Source organism: Aythya marila, assembly GCF_965140915.1.
Source record: "Aythya marila genome assembly, chromosome: 1".
Classification (NCBI taxonomy): Eukaryota; Metazoa; Chordata; class Aves; order Anseriformes; family Anatidae; genus Aythya; species Aythya marila.
In genome coordinates this window covers 27,020,943-27,040,842 of record NC_139042.1, presented here as the reverse complement: position 1 = coordinate 27,040,842, position 19,900 = coordinate 27,020,943, and the positions used below count along the sequence as shown (strand labels likewise).

The following is a 19,900-nucleotide window of genomic DNA, read 5'->3' as shown; positions in this document are numbered from 1 at the left end:
TACCACCATAACCACCATAAAAATAGATCCTAATCATAATATAGCATTGGAAAGGAACTGGAGAGAGGATGTTTTGCCTAGAGCTAAGTTTTTAGGCCAGGATTTAGGTTCAAGTGTGACAGCCCCAACTCTCTGGAGTGCACTTCCACCCACGCTAGAAAACATACAATGTGTTTGATTTGGAAGAGACACCATACAGATGTATGATGATTTAGTGACTTGAGTTTCTTTTCTTACGTTCCTCTGGCTGAGAAATTTGCAGGTGTTAGACTTGAGATTCTACTTTTTTTCCCCCCTGATTAGTTGTTGTTTCTTTCCTACTGCTATGCAGAATTTAAAGTAAATGTATTAATTATCAGATGGCTCCCTGTAATACTTGTCTGCTTGGTCTGTAGTGACTATATTTGAATAATTGAGTTGACTTTCTGTTGCTCCCAGTACATAGCCTCAAGTCTGTTGTTGTGCCTACACCTTTCTTTTTCATTTAAAATCGAGTACAGACATGACCTGAAGATCCAGTTTTGTAAGATGCTCGGAACCATGTAGACGCTATCACTCTCCTATGGACCACACAAGAGAAAGCCAGATGGTGGCCTGCAAAAGAAAAGCTTCTTTTTTTCCTTTTTTCTTGTTAAAGATTGAAAAAAGAGATGGAGGTTCAGTATCTGTTTCATTTTCAGGAACATACGTACTCCCCTATGGCATTTTATATGGTGGTGGATTGTCTTACAGGATATGCTATAATGAAAGATTCTTTGGCCGAGGCTGTGGTGTGTGCGAGCTGGATTGATTTAGGTGCACTGACAGGATTTTTTCTCTCTTTATTCTGCTGCACTGATTAGCTCCATCAAGGCTGTAGGACCCCAGATGTAACAGCAGCTTAGTCAATGGATCAGGGAGAAGAGAGACGGTAAAATCTATAAGCATATTTTCCCATCTCCCTGCTACGGCAGTTTTCTGACAGTGTGCTCGTGGGCGTTTGATCCAGTCTGATTTCTGGTGGTTCCAGCAGTGGGAATTCCACATCTCGCATTCCTGCACCAGCTCTGAGGCTCTATCAAAAGAGGATTCTCTTAAATATCAAAACACCTGAACAATTCTAAAGCCAGTTGCTATTTCAGTATAGACAAGACCCCAGGGACCAGGACTTTTGTTATTGCTCTGCTCTGAGGAGGTGTCTGCTTTTGTGGCTACAAGAAAGACCGTGGGTCCAGAAGCGCCATGTAGCAACCCCCTTTTTCTTTCAGACAGGTTAGATGTGGGTTGAAATATTTTGGTTTCCACAGTGAAAATACATCTAAGCACAATGTTCCCTGAAAAGGGCAGCAAATGTTGATATAGTTGAAGCATGTTGAATTGCAAACATTGGGGGGGGGGGGGGAAAGGAATAACAATTTGGATGTTAACTTATACATGCAATGTGTTTACTTTGTCCCTAATCAAAACAAAACTACTTGTCTCTCTGACAGAAAATGGATGGTGAAATAAAGCTTATTCCCCCACAAGTGAGTATGCCATGCGGCCAGCTTGCGGGGGCACTCGGAGACAGTTGGCAAGATAAGATGCTCCAGGAGAGATGCAGAACGCAGTGTGCAGTCTCCATGAGGGAATGTGGAATGGCAGCAGCTCAGGGAGTGAATATAAAGGCCATATAAGGGAAGCAAATGGACTGCTGTAGAGATGCCATTAGCAAAGCAAACACTGACTTGGGGACCTTGGCATATACCATGGAAGAGATAAATTGCATGAATAAATGCAGACTTGTTTGCCTCTCCCTAGGTTTACAAAGTTAGTTTTAACTGAGAGGCTTTACATGCGTGAAATAGAGTTTTTGCACACTCACTGTACTGCCAAGCAATTTCTACCCATATCTAATCCCAATGTGCACCTAATTTAGATACATTTATCATTGTTTCATTCTAATCAAGGCCTTTGGCTAAAGACAGAATGTAAGACCAGGTCTTTAGGCAATTGCAAACGTAATAATGGTACACTGAACTCCTCTTTCTTTATACCAAGAGCACAGTTCAAATTTCACAGCATTAGCTTCGTACCCCTGTCATTTCCCACATTGGAAAAATGACCAGCAGGAGATGAAACTCCCGAGCCAAGTGCTGGCTGAAGGCATGAGACCAGTCACTGAAGAGCACCTGTGTTCATCGGGAAGTGCACAGCTCTGTGCAAAAGTGGAGCCGGGTGCTGGTGCACTTTCTGGGTGGAGGCTTGGCAGCAGGCAGAAAGGTGATGTGAGGGGAGGGTGCTAGCAAGGTATGTGGCAGAGCAGGCTCCGTCTCTCACCCCTGGGAAAGTCATCCTGGCGCCCTTTCACTAAGTCACCCGATGGGCACATCCCCATTTGTGTTTTGGCGTGGATCAAGGGCACACTTTCGGGGCGAGTCTCCAGATCATCCTCCCTTAACCACATTTTAGTTTACCCTGCAGTGATGTGTACACAAAGAGGATGCTGTTCAGATGAGACTAAGCAAGAAGACAGGTTTTGGAAGGGCATCTAATAAGTCTTGAGTGCTAGAGTGAATCAGAAGACACATGAATATCCATCAGGTCTTCGAACACCAACCGGTTTGCTGCAGAGATTGGGTCAGGCTGATCCACAACAGTTGCTAATACAGATGAAGGCTTTGTGGATGTAGCTAGGGGTGGGGGGGAGGCATGGCTATTTTGGAGGTATGCCTTTATTGTCTGCCTTGTGAAGCACATCACTGAATAGCTTCCAGCACTGAACCTATATGTAGCCTGCTTCTTTTATTTGAAGCACTTTTCCTCAAAGAATATGCTTGAAATGCTAGAGTGGAAAACTAGCTCTTGCTATGTACTTCCCCATCCATTTTTTATCCCTTGAGAAAACACACATTTTCAGTAGTGTTCTGATTTTAAGACTTTGCATTACAGGGAAAAAATGGAGAATCTTTTTTTTTTTTTTTTTTTTTTTTTTTTTTTAAATCCAATAAAGTGGCTTTATAATTTAATTCTGAACATGGCTGTTGTTACTATTAAATGGTGTAAATACAGACTGAGCGCAATAAACCTCACTTCCATTTAGCATTAATAATATTAATGATCAGTACTTAAATCACACGCCATGTTCCCGGACTGTAAAAGAAACATTACCAAAGAGATTTTGCGCGTCTGGTGCCGCCATAAATTAAACGTGGCATAAAATTGTCTTCTGTCTGCGGGAATTTGTTCAAGCTGCGGGGAGGAGAGGAAGGAGCAGGAGGAGGAAATCTCCGTCTCCCAGCGGCTCTGCCCGCACCATCCCTCCCCAAAAGTTTCCCACTTCAGGCGGTGGGAAGGGAAGGGAAGGGAAGGGAGCGGGACTCCCCTCTCCGCCTGGCCCTGGCGCAGCCGGGCTGAGCTGCTTGGTACTCCGCTCACATTTGCTCTCGCCTCCCAAAACTGTTGCGATCAAAACGCTGGATCAGCAGCAGCTCGCACGCACACGCCATCGGCAGATTTCCCCATTTTATTTTATTTTTTCCCCATCTAAGGGCTGCAGCCTCCCCTTTTTGACACCCTCCCACCCCTCCGGCTTTTTTTCCCCCTCGCCCCCCGGCTCCAGCGCCCCGCTCACCCCGGGGGAGGGCTGGGGGAGCCGGGACCCCCCCGGGCCGGCCCCACGGAGCCGGGACCCCCCAGCTCCTCTCGGGGAGGGCTCGGGGAAGCTCCCCCCGATCCCCCGACCCCTCGCCCCCGGCCCCGATCGCGGCGGGTCCCGCCCGGGGAGGCGGCGGCCGGGGAAGTGGGAGGAGAGGCGGCGGAGCGCCTTGCCTCCCGAGGCATCAGACGTGGGGAAAGGGAGGGGAGAGAGGGAGAGAAAGAGAGAGAAACGCGCCGAGGAAGGCAGGGAAGGACTGGGGAGGCCGGGCTGGGGAGGGTCCCGGTCCCTCCCGTGTCCGGAGGACCAAGGGGACAGTCGCTTTGGGGCGGCCACCCCCGCGCCCCCCCCCTCCTCGGCGGGGCTCTCCCATGTGCTGCCGGCACCGGCCTGCGAGTAAGTACCCGGCTGCCCCCGGAGCCCCGGGACCCCCTTCCCTCCCCCACCGCCTTCTTTCCCCTTCCCTTCCCCGCAGCGACACCCGGCTGCATCCCCTCCCCGTCCCAGCGGACCCCCCGGTCCCCCTTCCCCTCCTGCCCTCCCAACCCCACACCTTCCAGCATCCCTTCCCCTCCTCGCCCCCCGTCTTTCCCGGATCCCCCAGCCGCTCCGGACCTCTCTCCCTTTCCCTCTCCCCTCTCTGTCCTCCTGCTCCCCCCGGACCCCCCCTGCAGCCCTGCCAGCCCCTCGCCCCCCTCCCGCCCCGCAGCCTTCCCCTAGCATCACCCCGGCGAGTTTCGCTTCCCGGCCCCCGCTTTCCCTTGCCCCCCCCCCCCAGCTCTCCACCGCCCCCTCCTGCTTTAGGGCTGGGGTTTTGGGGCCAAATTGGTGAGTCCCGCTCCCCAGAGAGAGTCCCGGGCGTTGGCTGGCAGCCCGCGGGAGGTGGGGGGTCCTGCTGGGGGATTTGTAGGGTCCTGCTGGATTTGTAGGGTCCTGCCCCTGGAAGCCTCCATGTTGTCCCCTATTTCCAGCCGTGTCTCCTCTGCCGGTTGAGGGAACGCTTTCCCCGCGTGCCGTGACCCACTTTGCCGTAGCCGCTTGGTGCCACGCCAAGGCACGGGCGGATCCTTCCCCGAGAAGATGCCTCTGGAGGGATGGGGGCAGCCCGTGCCCTCCGCCAAGTTTCTGTCCCTCGGGGTTTGGGGCTTTTGCAGGTTGGGAGGCATTTCTGCAGATGGGCTACGTCTGCGAGGAGGTAGGCGTGTGCTTCTTGGGAAGCGGCACAGGCCTTTGCCAACGTTAGGGAAAAGACTTCTTTTTCGCAGTGTTGTAAAAGTAAACAAAACTTTTGTGCGGTGCACATGCTTAATTTCACTTCCAGACTCTTCCCCTACGTTCCCTCCTTGTGCAGAAGGAGTTTTAATTTTATTGCTGGCACATTAATTGCGTTCACTGATTGGCGTCTAATCATGCTTAGAAAAAAAGCCCCTGTAAATAGCTATCGGGATTAATTTGGCAGCAACGGTGAGAGATGATCATAAATTTACAAATGCGCTAGGAGCAGCGATCCAGCATGGACTGAACAAGAAATGTGCCCCCAGCCTCTGGGGTGCAGCGTTTCTGTGACAGCCAAAAGCGCTCGGTCATGCCGGTACAGAGCTCAGAGGCTGGGAATTTTCTGAGGAGGAAGCAGAGGAGTTAAAGGTCCTGGCTTTGGGCTGGGAAGAGGCAAAGAAGAGGAGGCTTTGTGTTAGCGAGGTTTTCTGCTGCCACAGGGGTCCAGGCTTAAAAAGCCATGGACAGTTTTGCACTGAAGCTGCAGGGCCCCATCTAAAGTACATTCCCCAGGCGTTGCAGGAGGAAGGATAACAACCGAGACCTCGCCTGGGAAAGATGAAGATGTACGGGGGTGAGAAGCGAGTGGGGAAGTAGGCAGGGAAGCCCTGGCGGTGGCTGCACAGCCTGCACAGCCACGCCGCCTCCCGTCACCGTCCCCACAGCTGCCGGCAGCGGTGCTAGTGGCCGCTCGCAAGGATGGGACAGAGGCATGAGATGTCTTCATGAAAAGTGCTGCAGGAAGGAGAAATGCTCTGGCAGATAAACGTTGCTTTTCCCTAATCTCAATGGTTCTGAACTTGCCTTTTTCTTCTTTTTTTTTGTTGTTGTTCTTTCATCAGGGACCTTTGTCTTCATGATGGGAGGAAACATCCCCCTTGCTGTTAGGATCCGGGCTTCTCCCAGCGCAAGGATTTGTCAAGGCTGAGAGACTCTGGATTATCCCCAAACCTCCTCTAAAACACACAGGAGCTTTCCTGTCCCCCCATCGCGAGGGGGCTCGGCGCGCACGTAAAGATGGCCTCCAGCCTCACCTGCGCCGGCGTGGTCTGGGCTTTCCTCTCCTTCCTTTGTGCTGCAGCCTCCTGCGTGGGCTTCTTCATGCCCTACTGGCTCTTGGGGTCCCAGCTGGAGAAGTCTGTTTCCTTCGGCACTTTCCGGCGGTGTTCCTACCCGGTGCGGGACGAGAGCCGCCAGACGACCGTGATGGTGGAGCAGTGCGGCCGCTATGCCTCCTTCCAGGCCATCCCCAGCGCCGAGTGGAGGATCTGCACGGTGGTGACGGGGCTGGGCTGCGGGCTGCTCCTCCTGGTGGCCCTGACGGCCCTCATGGGCTGCTGTGTGTCCGAGCTCATCTCCAGGACCGTGGGCAGGGTGGCAGGAGGCATCCAGTTCCTGGGGGGTAAGTGCTGCCTGCTCGTGCGGGGACGGGGGCGTCTTCAGGCTGCAGGTATCCACGTGTGGTGCTTTGGGGAGAGGAGGGATTGATGCCAAGTTTCCGCTAGTGAAGGAGACCTCTTGGCTCCCTTGACCATTGAGCTGGTTGTCTGGATGGCTTGAACGTGGCCTAAAGGCTTGGTCACCTGTGGTCGCTCTCTTGCGCGTAAATCCCTGCTCGGTTGTTGTATGACCTTTGAGACTTGCACGACAGGTTCAGCTTGCTGGGTGCAGCTCTGTGTGCTGAAGACCAACTAACTTGTGTCTTTGTGGAGGTTTTTTTGTAGGCTTTGTAGGCTTGCAGCAGAGCTTAGCTCAGGTGGTGGCACCTGGAGGAGTGTGGGGGCCGTAGAGCCCTGCAAAGTGTTGCAGAGTAGAGGCTGTGTGACTGTGAGGACAGCCCTGGCTCTCCTCCTTCTCCTTCCCACTCCTGTCACCAACAGCTCCCTCCACCATCTGGCAAGTCTGTGGCCGCCGTTGGAAGCAGGGAACCTTTATCCCTGGTAGATGTGGCCCACGAGCTGCCAGGAGGAGCCCTGCCAGGTCCACGCTGCCTGGTGGGGTGTGGGGTTTGTGGAGCCTGTGGTCTAGACAGTGCGTGGGAGAATTACCTCCCCTCCTTTTTTTAGCCTGCGAACTGCACGGCCTTAGCCGTGGAGTGTTTGAAGGGTACGAGACAATAAGCAGGATCCTCCAGTGTGTTTTTTATAGGGCTGTTTTCCGAGTAAATCATCGCGCTCCTGTCATCGCTGACATGCGTCTCGGTGGCACTCACTGTCACCTCGTGCTGCTCGGCGTGCGCTCGCCCCCGTAAGGGGATGGGTTTCTCTGCCCAGGCACCAGCATTTGGGATGTGCCTCTGGGTCTGCTTTCAGCTAAGGGGGGGCTTCTGCCCCTCTGCCCTGCAAAGTGGGATGCACCCAGGCAGGGCAGCACATGCACATCGCCAGCATGCAGCCAGGAGGAGGCACAAGATGAAAAAGGTGCAGCTTGGGGGACACAGCTGAGGCTCTGGAAGGGACCTGTGCCAAGCCCACAGCCAGGCCATGTTGGCACGGCTCTCTCCTGGCTGCCAGGAGCCCTGGCTCTGACTTTTTGGGCGTTTTCCACGCTTTACAGCAAAGTGCCCCTGTCACTTCGCCCTTCCCTCGGTGCTGCATTCCTGTGTTTAATCTGGCTGACAATTGGAAAACGCAGCAGCTGCCTGAGAGTTAACTCTGCTGGAAGCTGCTGCTTCATGAAGGCTGCTCCTTTATAAAACTCCGGTCGGGCAGCTGGGGGGTGGAGAGGATTTTCGATTCAGTGACGCTCTGCAAGTCCACTCGGTCTGGCTGTTCTCACCGAGAGCCATCACAGGCTCTGCTTGTGCTTTAACCGCCCCCCTCCTTCCAATTGCTGCCTCTGCTCATCTGGTTTTAATTTGCGTTTGGTGGTGCTGTGTGCCTGGGTCTGGTTACAGCCACCTTGGTGAAAGATGACAGCCCAAGGGGTGGCCGGACAAACAGACAAGGGACAGGGGAGGTGTGGGGAAACCTGTGCCCATGGTGTGGACTGAAGGTATGCACCCTTCTGCCAGGCAGGATGCTCAAGGAGGACTCTTCAGACCATGCCATGACCGCTCCTGGAGCTTGCCCCAGGTGACTGCGCAGCATCCTTTCCCTCCAGGAAGGGTGTGAGCATGTAGTGCTTCTCCTCAGTCGGTGACAATTCAAAGATCCGTGAACCTGTGGTAGAAAATCAGAATTGCCAACAACTTTATTCACAGATCAGAAATTATTTACACAGCATGTCCAATTTTCCCCTCTGCTGGGTTTTATGGTTGTCTCTCATTTCGCTCAGCGCTGCTGGAAATGTGTGAGAAATGAACAAAGCGAGAACCCATCATTTCTTAACCTGCTTAAAAACTGACTCTGGGGTCATCAGGGAGAGAGGCCAGGTGGTGCAGGCAATAATTTGGCTGAACTGAAGGCACAGATTAAGGTAAAGTTCAGATCCTTACATCCTTCATCAGATCTTTAGCTGCCATCAGTCAGCATAGCTTCATTGCTTAAATGACATGACAACATTTATCCAGATGTTGAAATTAGGCTCTGTAATTATTAGGTTGTTTTAAATCAAGATAGTCATGAGCTGTTCAGATTACTTGCTATCTAGGAATGCCAGGTCTTTGTTCCCTGTGTAACCATTATAGATTTAGTTATATACCATGGGGTGTGCTTTGACTGTGGCTCAGTGGCACTTTTGTGATTGTCACTTTAATTGGCCTCCAGCTGGAGATCTAACCAAATAAAACCCTCACAAATATTTTTCTTGGGGGTAAAAGAACCCCCTGCCATCTTTATTGTGAAGAAAAAGCCTGCGGAAAAATAAGCAGAGCACTGAGAGATGCTGTTAATTCATCCTCTGTGCCTTTCTCTGCGTTGGGCAAGGAGATGGAGAGGCAGTTTCACTTTCTGTTTCTTCTCATCTGAGTCACCTGCACCAACACGATTGCTACTTTCAGTGGCGGAGGGTGGGTGTCTGAATAAACTGTATTTTTCTTGAACTTAGAAATCAGCATGGTCATGCTCGGCGTAGCTAGTTTAAAGTTTTAATGGTGTTCTGTTAGTCTGGGATCTAAATAATTTTCTCAGCATGATCTAAGAACATGGACTTGATGAAGAACTTAGCCAATTGACAGTGGCATATTACAGGAGGCCCGTGGGTGGGTGAGATGTATGCTGCCCTGCAGCTGTGGTGGGCCAGAGCACCAGGGCTGCTAAAACTAGCTTAATCCAATACTGGAGACATGTTTACTGCTGTGAAGAGGTGGCAGGGAGGTGTAATCTCCAGAGGTGGTAAGCAAACAGCCTGATCCTCTTCTTCCAGCAGGGCAAGGAAAAGTAACTCCAAGTAGGTCAGTGGAATAGCACCTGTACAGAAGTAGCGCGAGCTAAGTGGTGCCAAGGTTTTACAGCTGGGATTTCCCCCAGTTGTATGTGGCAACTCATGCGAGTGAATTATTCATGAGTGCTTATACCATAAATCTGCTCTTATAAAAAATTGAGTGGCAGAGCCTGCAGGAAACTGCAGATCTGTGCAGAGTCAGAAGAGCTCTGTAGATACTCGTTGTTTTTACATACTTAGCCCGTGTGTGCTATTTCAGATAATCCCAGCTACAGAGCATACGTATATTTTAAGATGACTCTGGGATGCACTGAGTCTATGTCTCTAATAGAAAGGTTGCATCACGACTTTTCCACCCATTTGCAATTATAGGAACCACTTCCTTTCCCATGGAAGATCACGTGGCAGCTCTGTAGCCATTGCAGCAACTCCTTCCACAAAAAAACAATGCTATTTTGAGCCTCTTCCAAGGCAAAACATGGTAGCGGGTGACGAGAAGCAGCCAACACCCCAAGGCTGGCCATTTCTTCAGTGGCTGTCAGCGGCCTGCAGTTTATGGTCTGCAAACTGCTGCTGCAGTATCTCAGCAGCATGCTTCGTGAACATTGCTGCTGAAGTGCTTCGAAGAGCTGACAACCGAGGTGAAAGTTATGCTGTCTGTAACCTCTTGAGGGCACAGTTATGTAGATGGATACAGTCTTCACTGATAGCAGTAAGTGCAGTGTTTCCAGCTGGTTTCCTTTGAATGTTTGGAAGACAGAGGGATATGTAATCTAGCTAGAACAGATTGCAGGGATGCATCTCTGACCATAACTATTGAGGGCATGACAGCAGGAAGTGAAGTTTAACAAATCTATGGCAAATTGGAGTCTGTAATTATTGATCTTCTTTTCATTGTGCGTTGGCAAGTCAATTCCACTTAAGTGAGGAGACTAGAAATTTGCGGGTAGGTAGCTCAGATATGACATACTAATTTGGTGAATAGCTTCACTCTGTGAATGCAGAGCAATGATTTTAAGAACAGAGCAATAATTTTAAGAACATAATGAACTGAAAGGTTAGCCAGTTTTATGTGAGGCAGTGGATCAAAAGACGCAAGCGTTGCAAGGATGGTCAATTTAAAGAGCGTTATGCTGGCAAGGTGAAGTTTTTCATTAAAATGGTCAGCACGCAGGAATTATGGCTGAAATCTACACTTGCTCAGGATTCCCTTTAGCTCTGTAGGACACCTAAGCCAAGCTCAGAGGGGTAAGAATCCAAGGGGACAGAGCATGAAATAGCCTCCTGACTTGGAGACCTCTCTGAATCTGACACTTTGACCTTGATTCTGAGTGACATGTGAGAAGCGAGCACTCTCCGTAATTGTGGGTAGCCATGTGGTCTGTCATCTTTAGTGCTCATCACTCACTCTTTGTACCCATTAAATGCACAAGTTTTGCTGCTCCTTTTAGTAAAGTTTTCAGCAGCACTTTCTCTTCCTCTCCTTATTTCTCTGTCTTGTTTCCCTTGTGTCTCATGGGAGTGCTAAAATTCCCGAAACAATGGTCCTTTAATTGCTGGTTGGAAAATACGGAGAGCTCTTAAGTGGGCAGTGGTAAAAGGAGCATTTAGTTAGAGAAGAGGATGCAGAGCCTAGCAACTTCTGATTTTGTCTCTGAAAGAATGTGGCCTTTTGGAGGCTTGCTCACAAGTAGTTTTTGCTGAGTGTGGAGTTATGAATAATAATTAGTGCTTGATCAAGAGAGAATATTGAGTGTGGGTGATGGCTCTGTGTTGCCTGTCAGGAAATCACAGAGAAACCCTTTGAGGTTTAAAAGAGACAGAGCCAAAGGAAATCTTCAAATTGTCATATTAGTGGCTGGGTCTGACTTAGCAGGTGAGATGCTGAAGCTCTAAAATATAGGGGAAAAAAAGGGAAGAGGACTAAGGTCAGGGCACTGTGGGACCATGTAGAGAAGCTGTCCCTCAAAGGAAATGCTTGTGGAAACAGCTGAAGAAGAAAGAGGAGCTCTTGGGAGAGGTGGAGTCACTGAACCTAAGGGACAGTCAAGCTTCGGGAAACGTGGCTTGCAGTCAAAGGCATCCCGTGGGCAAGGAGAATGAAGGCAGCCTCAGTTTGGAGACTGGCTAAGAAGAAGTCAGCAGTGGCTTTGGTGAGGGTAGTTCCAGTTGACTACAGGGGCTAGAAACTGTCCTGGGGGAGGTTTGCGTGGAGCTGTAGGGAAAGAACTGCAGGCAGTGACCAGTAACCATTATTTTGTCTGACAGCTGAAGTGAGACTTTCTGCCTGGAAGACTAAGGTCAGGATCATTTTCTGCCTATAGGGAGAAAATGTAAGCACGAGAAAATGAACCTCGATGGGGACAGGAAGGATCTAAGATGGTCCAGAGGCTTCCAGGAAGCAAATGGTTACCCCAAACTCATTTGCAGTTCTTCTAAGCCTATCTCATCCATTTCTTCCATCTATACATGTTCCTCCAAATTCCTGAAATTTGCACCTAAAAAAAATGAAAAAAAAAAAGCAGTCATAAGAACACACAAAAAGAGCTTTTTAGTTCTTATATCCTCTTTAGCTTAAAATATTTTTCAAAGGGTAACTTTTAGGGAGAGGGTAGGGAGCAGGATCTGTTTCTGCCCAAAGCCAAGCTCTCTTCTTCCCCTGCAAGTTAGCTGCTCATGGCTGTTTTGCCACGTCTTCTCCTCTCTTTCCTCTTGTCAGATGGAAAGCTTCAGTGACTTTGCTCATGTAGACATGTGACAGGGCAATCCTCATCCTAGACAAAGACAAACTGCATGCTAGGTATTAATCCAATGTATTCATGCACCTATACAGGCACAGCAAGAGGGGAATTTTTAAGAAACAGATGCCTCACCAGGAGGTAACAGAAGAACATACAAGGAACAGGCCACCATTAAATGTGGCTTGTGAGTGATTATATGTCATGTCATAGCCTCGTAGATTCAGCAGTAATAAGGTCAGCAGAGAGCACTGTGACTATTTAGACTAAGGTCTGCTGTAGCATAGGTCATAGGACAGCTTTCATATAATTCCTGTTTAAACAAGAGTATATCTCTGAGAGGAAGAAAACCGCACACACCCACAAAAATAGCCAAAAAAAAATCTCTCCTTCTAGTCTGAATTTAATTCCTTACAGAAAAGCAGGATCTTCATAAGTTGTTCCAGTGGAGAATTACCCTGACTGCTTTTCCTCCAGATTATTAATGCAAATATTAAAAAGTGTAGCACCAAGAATAGATCACTGCAAAATCACATTTGCTTAAGGATCATTACAATTATTATTTTTTTTCAAGATTCATCAGTTAGTTTGCTTTTAATCCCTTTAAACTGTGCTATGCTGTGCTTTCTTTACCAAAACCAGTATAGAGGCAGCTTCATAGCTGCTGTGTTTCACAGCAACTATCACTCCATTTTTCTACAGGTATCCCCCAAGAGATTAAGTGCAGTGTATAGTTTTGCAGCTTCATCCTTTTTTAGCTTGACTGTGCTTCACTTTGTCTTGCTGAACTGCATCCTGTGACTGCTAATGCTGATGCTCAGTATTTGCTTCCCAGCACTACAAGGCGCCTTCATATACTGTGATACAGCACAGAGTCAAATTCTTGGATTTGGGTTTGGAGTCCAGCTGAGTAAGGCATGGAAGTGTTTGGGAAGACGTTCAGAACAAGGGAATTTAGAAGGTGATGTTATCTTTAGCGGATTTTGTAGCATATGTTCTGTTGAAGATTAGCCAGCTCTCTCTGCTGTAGTCAGACAGAAAGGAGTTAAACTACTAGACAAATTCAGGACCAAAGCTGAACTGATGCAACATATGTCCTCTGTTGCTCTTGGCTTATCAATGACATTACTTAAGAGTTCTACTCACTTAATTGGGTGTAGCCTGTATTGCTTGAATCTTTCATCTGTGCATGGCCCACCAAATCTGACTGGAGGAGAATCAAAGTTATCAGGTACTTGTATGCAGTGCGTTTACAAAAACATGCAGACTGACATTCAGCATATTCTCAAGAGACAATCTCCTTTCCTGTGGCTACCTTCACCTTGGTTCAGTCCTCTGTGGAGCCCTGCTAAAGGCTGCTGCCCTGCCAGATCTACCAGCACAGCTCTTTGTGCAATTGTTCCCCAAGGAGTTCAACCGAAGGAGACCTGAGTTAGTGATGATTTCCTGTTGTAGCTAACACCAACCATTTTAATGGAGCAGGTTAGCAAGCAAGAATCAGTAATAAATGTCACTGGTCACAAAGTGCAGAATCAGAGGACGTCCCTGCCAGCAAGGTCACGAGCAGCACAGAGCAAGTAGGGAGTTGTAATGCTCTTGGAATATCGGAGATGCAACCTGAAGAAGAAAAGATAGTAGTCTTCATACTTAGGTCTTTGTTCTTTCTGTCACCAGCCAGTTGAGCTATCTTGACTCTTTCTTTTTTTTTTTTTTTTTTTTTTTTTCAAAATCTTGCTAAAAAAGTGGCAAGGCCCTTCTCAGCTGCAGATTTCCATAGGTCCTTTGAAGTCAATGATGCTTAGTACAAATCACGTCAATATTTCTTAGAAGATTATTTGTTTGCAACATTACTTTAAAATGGGTGAGGCTCCAAGGCTGAGTTTCTTCTCAAAGAGCTACCCAAGTGAATTAGCTTGTTTATAGTGAATTATGCACCCCAAACAGGCCTTCTTTTTATTTTTTTTTCCCCCAATTATTTCAATTAATTCACTTCTAATATAATATTCAGCTAAATACAGAGGAAAAAACATGCTAAGTTTCAGCCTGGAGCAAGTTAGATTTTAGATGCCTTGAAAGCACATTTAAAATGGAAATGCTGATGTATTAGGAAAAAATAAAAGATGCTGCTAAAATATTGGAAAGAGTCACTTGACTTCTCTTGGCTTTCCTATTGATGTTGAATAAAAAAGTGATGTTTTGAATATTGTTGCAGCTGTGTTGGGTTAAAGTAGATTTTTGCATTAAGAACAGAATTTTTGATCTAAAGAAGTCCTGGAGTGCTGTTTTATTTATCTGCAGTTCAGGCTTCTTGATTTTTTTTTTCTTTTTGTCCTCTTTCATTAGAAAGGAACAATGATGCTCGGCACTTCTGTGATGCTCTTCATTTCAAAGGGCTTTGCTTGCGTAACCCAGTGAAACTTCAGGAAATGTGAGGCAGGGGAGCAAATAATCTATTTTGCTGGTGCAGTCAAAGTAAACTCAGAGTTATTTCACTTCAGATCCTCCGCATTTGTGTTGATTAGAGCAAAATCTGGGGAGGGGAGTTGACACTTTTGTTTCTGCGTTGAAAGATCTGGCTTGTTTTGGTTCCTGAGCTCCATGAGATATTTGAACATTGCTGGGAGCTTCACTCAGATATCAAAGTGTTGCAATACTTTCCAGTGCAGATGAAGTCATATTCCCCACAGACAGGATGGGATTGTTCCCAATGGTGCATTTTCCAGGATTTTGTCCAGTCTGGTGTTAAGTGTCTATGTAATGTTTTTCTTCCATCTTTCAGGAAACACAACTTAAGGCTGTGAAAAAATTACATTTGGAATTTTTTCATGATATTCAACCTGAATTTTCCTTTCTTTGCTCATATCCCTTTACTTCTCCAATGCACATTTTTACCTTCTGAGCTCTTTGACTTTGGCTTTATAAAGTAGAATAAGACAACTGAGGTATGGTTTCCATGCAATGAAAACTGAATGTGAATGTGAAAACTGAATGAATGAGCTGGAAGGAGCATGCCCTAATGAAGAATGTTGGAATATATGTGTACCACCTGAACTTCACCCACAGCCGCAAGCCTTGCAGTGGCCATCATTTTGCCTGTCTCCCTGTTCAAGGATTTCCTTTGTCTCTCTGAAATATCTTTGCTGGCTTTAGAGTTGTGAAGCTTTCTCTGTTGCTCAAGTCTAAGGCTCAAAGTGACATTCAGACCGCATGGAGGTAGTCTTAAGTTGCAGAGGACCAAGAAGTGCATCCTCTCCTCGGTCTTGGGATGGCTCTGCCACCACAAGACATCACAGGTCAGAGAGGCAATATTGCTTTTGACAAATCTCTTCTAGCAGCTGTCCTGTATCTTCTCAGGCATGAGAAATTGGGCATGGTCAATGCACCCTGACAATGCTGGTGGTATGGCTGACTCACTAGGCCTGATTAGATCTCATTTACATTGTTTGTTCACTGTCAGTCCCCTGATGTCACAGGTACCTCTGAGAACAGACGCAGACATTTTCCCCCTCTGGATTGGCCTTCCTCTCTAAGGAAAACCTTAGAGCCTGGTCTGTTGAAATCAACAACAATATTCCTCCATGGGAACCAGGGCAGGACAGGACCAAGAGCTCAGTGCTGTTGCTACTCATTGAGCTAGTGGGATTTGGAGGAGGTTGGTGTTGCATAGCAATGCAGAGAACTTTATGGGATGCCAGATCCTACCTAATTCTCTGGATACTAAATAGTAATTGCATCAGGACTAAAAGCAAACAAACAAATAAAAACCTTCTTCTGTTTAAAGGGTTGCTGCACCATGAACTGAGACCACCTGTTTCTGCATAAGCCTGATAAACCCCAATCTCTCCTGAAGACTGACTACTCTGAATTTATTTGTAGGTAAAATTTGTAGGCTAACAGACTTTTAAGTGAGTTTGGGAGTAGTTGGAAGGAAAATAAAGAAAATGTTAATGAAAGAAAACCTAAACAATTACAACCTATTACAAATTGTTGTTATTTTTATCTTTTAACTTGATCCAAAAAGCTCCAGAGAGAATGAAGCAGAAAATGCAGTGTTCTGCTAAACACCATATCGTTTCTGTAGTAATGTAAAGATTTCATCCTTCCCTTTGCAATCTGACAGTTTAGTTGTCTCGCATTGTCTCCCAATAAAGATGCCTTTGTAATATAAAGTGAAATTGTTGATTTGAGAAGAATGGTTTTCTAATAAACGCGCAGGGTCACAGCGCTTGTCCCTTGCATTGAGGAGAAAGGATTTGAGATAAAGCCGTGAATGATCAATCTGAAATAACAAAAGCTGCTTCTGAAATACAGCACCCTGTGAAAGGATATGGAACCCACGAGCACAGTGGAGTGTAAGAAATAGCCCTAAGGCCTCGTAAGTATGTGCTTCATGACTTCTTCACAAGTTGGAGCTTTCGTCTGAGTCTGCAGCTAACTGAAGGCCTATTTATGAATGCATTACAAAAATCAGAATAAACTTGATATTCAGAGCATCACGAGCAATTTAGGTCAGGCACTATACAGCTGAATGCCAATTATTGGAATGGATTACTAGAACATGTTAAAAAGCACTTAGCTTCAAAAATATGTAGAAACTGGGGTAACATGATGTTAGGGGACCTTTCTGAGTGCATGTGTAACACTCTTTGGATTTTGTTTCGAGCTTTGCTTTGACTTGGCCCAGATGCTGCTGTATGACTACAACTTCATCTGTCCTTTGGAGATTTGTACGACTGCCTGGCAAATTAGTGCAAAAAACACCCTCAGTCATACAGCGTTGCTGCTGTCGTTCTGGTGGTGGTTGTTGTAACGTAGGCGGTTCTAGAAACTCCTCGTGCAGAGCACTAGGGGAGGAGAGACAGCTGCTACTGCAAAGAAATCAGAAGCAAACTTAGGCCAGGAAACTGGGGGCACTTTGAGTTCATGACATCTTTAAATACCTTCAGACATACATCTTGTGTGCTACTGCTGAGCTGCAGAGGGGTTTTCAGGTGCTGCATGGGTTGCATGCAGTAAAATACAAAACTTCAGAGCTGGCCTGTGCTGTCCAGCACCTACTGCCCACTGCCTCCTCTCCTTGTGCTTTAGCTTTGAAGGAATTCCATTCGTTTTCAATCATTTTTCTGCCACATCAGTAAAAACATGATGAACAGCACTAAACACTGGCACAAAGCTCTTTACAGCTAAGACAACCCCCCAAACTGTTGCAGGCACATTTTGCAAAATCAAGAGGTTGTTATAAAAGTTATTTTTTACAATAATTCCTTTTATAGGAATCCCAATGGCTGGTTTTGGAGAGCTTTGTTCAGTCCCCAGACTCTCTCTAACCAGAAGCTTTCTGCTTTCTCGATGTGCAGTATTTTGGGGTGAGCAGGGTCTGGCTGCTCAGGCCAGGTCATTGCTGATGAAACCCATCGGCAAGGCAAAGCTGCAGACCCTGAGCATCGCTGTGTGGCTGGGGTCCAAGGCAAATACCAATGTGCTCTTCCCGTCCATCCTCCAAGCTACTCATCACTCTGCAAAGCCCTGAAATAAGGAATGTAGGGAAAGCCGTGTCCAACAAACAAGATGGGCTGCACAGCTTTATAGTTCCTTGTGGTGCCATGGTGTGAGGGACTGCTCCCATAAATGAATGTAAGCGCAGTTCTGTTTGACAGATCAGGCTTTTTCTTAAGTGTTTCAAAATAATGCTGTGTAATTAAGGAGCAAATTGCTTTCTTAACTTCCTACAGGGGGGTGATGTTTTGGAAACCATTCTCCTTGTGAGCACCGAGCCATCTGCTGAAAGTTGTCCATTGCTTCCTTCTTCTCTTGTGTTTGCATTATATTTATATTCTTTTCTCTTCCATTGGCTTCAGTTCCCTTCCCAGACGGTGGAAAGGGACACCATGGCTGAAGACAGCTTATGCTGAGCCATTAAGGACTCTGTTTAGCTCGCTCCCCTTTTCCATAACTATTTGCAATAAAAACTGTGTCGGGAAAGAGCCCTTTTGTGTAACGCTCAGTGACCTGCAAGGGCTGGGACCAGCCTTGCGCTGGGGATGGCAAATTCCCTTTGAGGCCACTAAGCCGGAGATCCGGTGCTAAGAACACAGGAAGCTGGGAGGATAAATACTGTAACTTTTCATCTCATGCATAAGAATTGCCGTCTGTTTTGATCTCGTGATAGAGAAAAGTCATTCTGCTTATCTCATCTAACACAGTGGCTAGTCCGATTACAAGCTTCCCTGCCTGGCACCTTTTTAAATTCAATTTGGCTGCCTGTGCCTTTGGCACACAGTAGGTTTCATTAAATTTCACAGCAGTTAGTTTTCATTCCCTCTGTGACACCTTTTTATCAACATTTGACTCTAGTGTAATTTCAAGAAATTGTACTTTTTTTTTCTTTTTTTTTTTTTTTTCCAAAGTGCTTGTACCATAATAATTCAGCAGAGCAGGTGGGGGAAGAAGATGCAGATACTGTTGCAAATCCATGTAGAAAACTAATATATGGGATGGCAGGTCAGCTTGCAAGTGTTTTTTACATGCGATGATAACAAAAAGGAGCTGCTTCCCTTCCTTCTCAGTCGTTATCATCCAAAACTGTCAAAAGCGCAGTTTAAGAACTTGCTGTAAAAGGCAAATTTCATTTCTTTCAGGTTAATCACAGCTTTATTTTAAAAGCAGAGCTCTCGGAGTGCTGCTGAATTGACAGTGTAAGGTTGTGAGACAAGCCTTGTGAAACCTCGGCTAGGTAACGATGGGAGTTTTCTTTTCAAAACCAGATGAGGAAGCTGGTTTGCGAGGAAGGTGTGTGTGCAGGGATGCATGCAGGAACACAGAGAGCAAACGTGGTGGTTTTCCATTTAGTATGCGATGCCTGGTCCCTGGTAAGTGGGTTGAGGAAAGGTGGGCACCCCAGCATGGACCTGGCACTTCTCGGTCACATCACCTCTACCTCCTCCCCAACACAGAGCGGTGTTTTCTCAAGTCTGTGCCCAAGGCAGGTGCTGGGCAGGTTTTTGTCAGTAGAGGTGGTTTTGAGGCTCTCTCTGAAAGGTCTTAATTTGCAGAGCGTCAGCCTGTCTGAAATGCCAGCCTTTTGTAGTCTGCTGGGGTAATAAGAACATGCAAAACTAATGTGTCATGGCTTCTCAGTAAAATTTAAAAAAGCTAATTAAAACGAAGTTTAAGAGTGCCTAAAAGCAAGCTCTGCATGCAGGCATAACTCAGAGACTGACAGAGCCGTGTCTCACTGCAAGCCAAGGGCAGCCGGGCGTGGGAGGCCATAAATCATTTTCAGAATGAGACTTCTGATTGATGAAACTTTTCCTTCTGTCCTTTCAAAGGAATTAGTTTAACAAATGGAGCAGCTTACTTCCCTCTACCCAACGGTCTCCATAATTCCCGTTGCTGATAAAATATTTCCAAATGCATACAGTCTTGGGAAGGACCTTGAACACCTTGGGGAAGCTGGAGGTGCTCCCCACCTCCCTCTCAGGGAAAGGTTTCCCATGTATTTCCCACTGGTCAGCCTATACATATATAATGTATATTTTTGGTGGGTTGGCAGGCTGTAATTTCCATCTCAGGCAGCAGCTTGAGTTGTTGGGGAGTGCCAAGGAAGCAAGGGTGCCTTGCTAGTAGTGTCTCCACATGTCCCCTGCTGTCTCCAGAGAGCAGTGGCTGCCAGAGAGCTGCGGAAGCCTTGCAACCAGGGAGCCAGATAAACGGTGTGTGTAAGTTGGCATGGTGCTGCTGAAGTGAGCCCTGGCTCACAGCTGGCTGGAAGAGGTGGCCTCATCCTTTCTTCTGGGGGTGGAAAATGTCTTTCCAGAGCACAGCTTGAGCGCACGGACCTCTGGCTACGGACTGAAGTCTTGCTTGTTTTTTCCAGGTTGACTGAGTGTGTTCACTTAAGGGTGAAGGCACAAGTAAGAGTTCCTGTGAGCTTTGTTTTTCCTACTAA

At 47.1% G+C, this 19,900-nt stretch overlaps 1 protein-coding gene across 2 annotated transcripts in view; it reads left to right on the top strand.

Moving 5' to 3' along the window:
- The first annotated feature begins 3,672 nt into the window (after positions 1 to 3,672).
- The window catches only part of LHFPL6 (LHFPL tetraspan subfamily member 6), a 138,705-nt gene continuing 122,477 nt past the window's right edge, over positions 3,673 to 19,900 (top strand). The window contains exons 1-2 of one of the 2 annotated variants that reach the window (XM_082782595.1): positions 3,673 to 4,012; positions 5,734 to 6,293. In XM_082782595.1, the coding sequence (XP_082638721.1) occupies positions 5,909 to 6,293 (385 nt within the window). In that variant the 5' untranslated portion in view covers positions 3,673 to 4,012; positions 5,734 to 5,908. The remainder of the gene's footprint in view (positions 4,013 to 5,733; positions 6,294 to 19,900) is intronic. The other variant, XM_082782594.1, reaches the window with a different exon arrangement.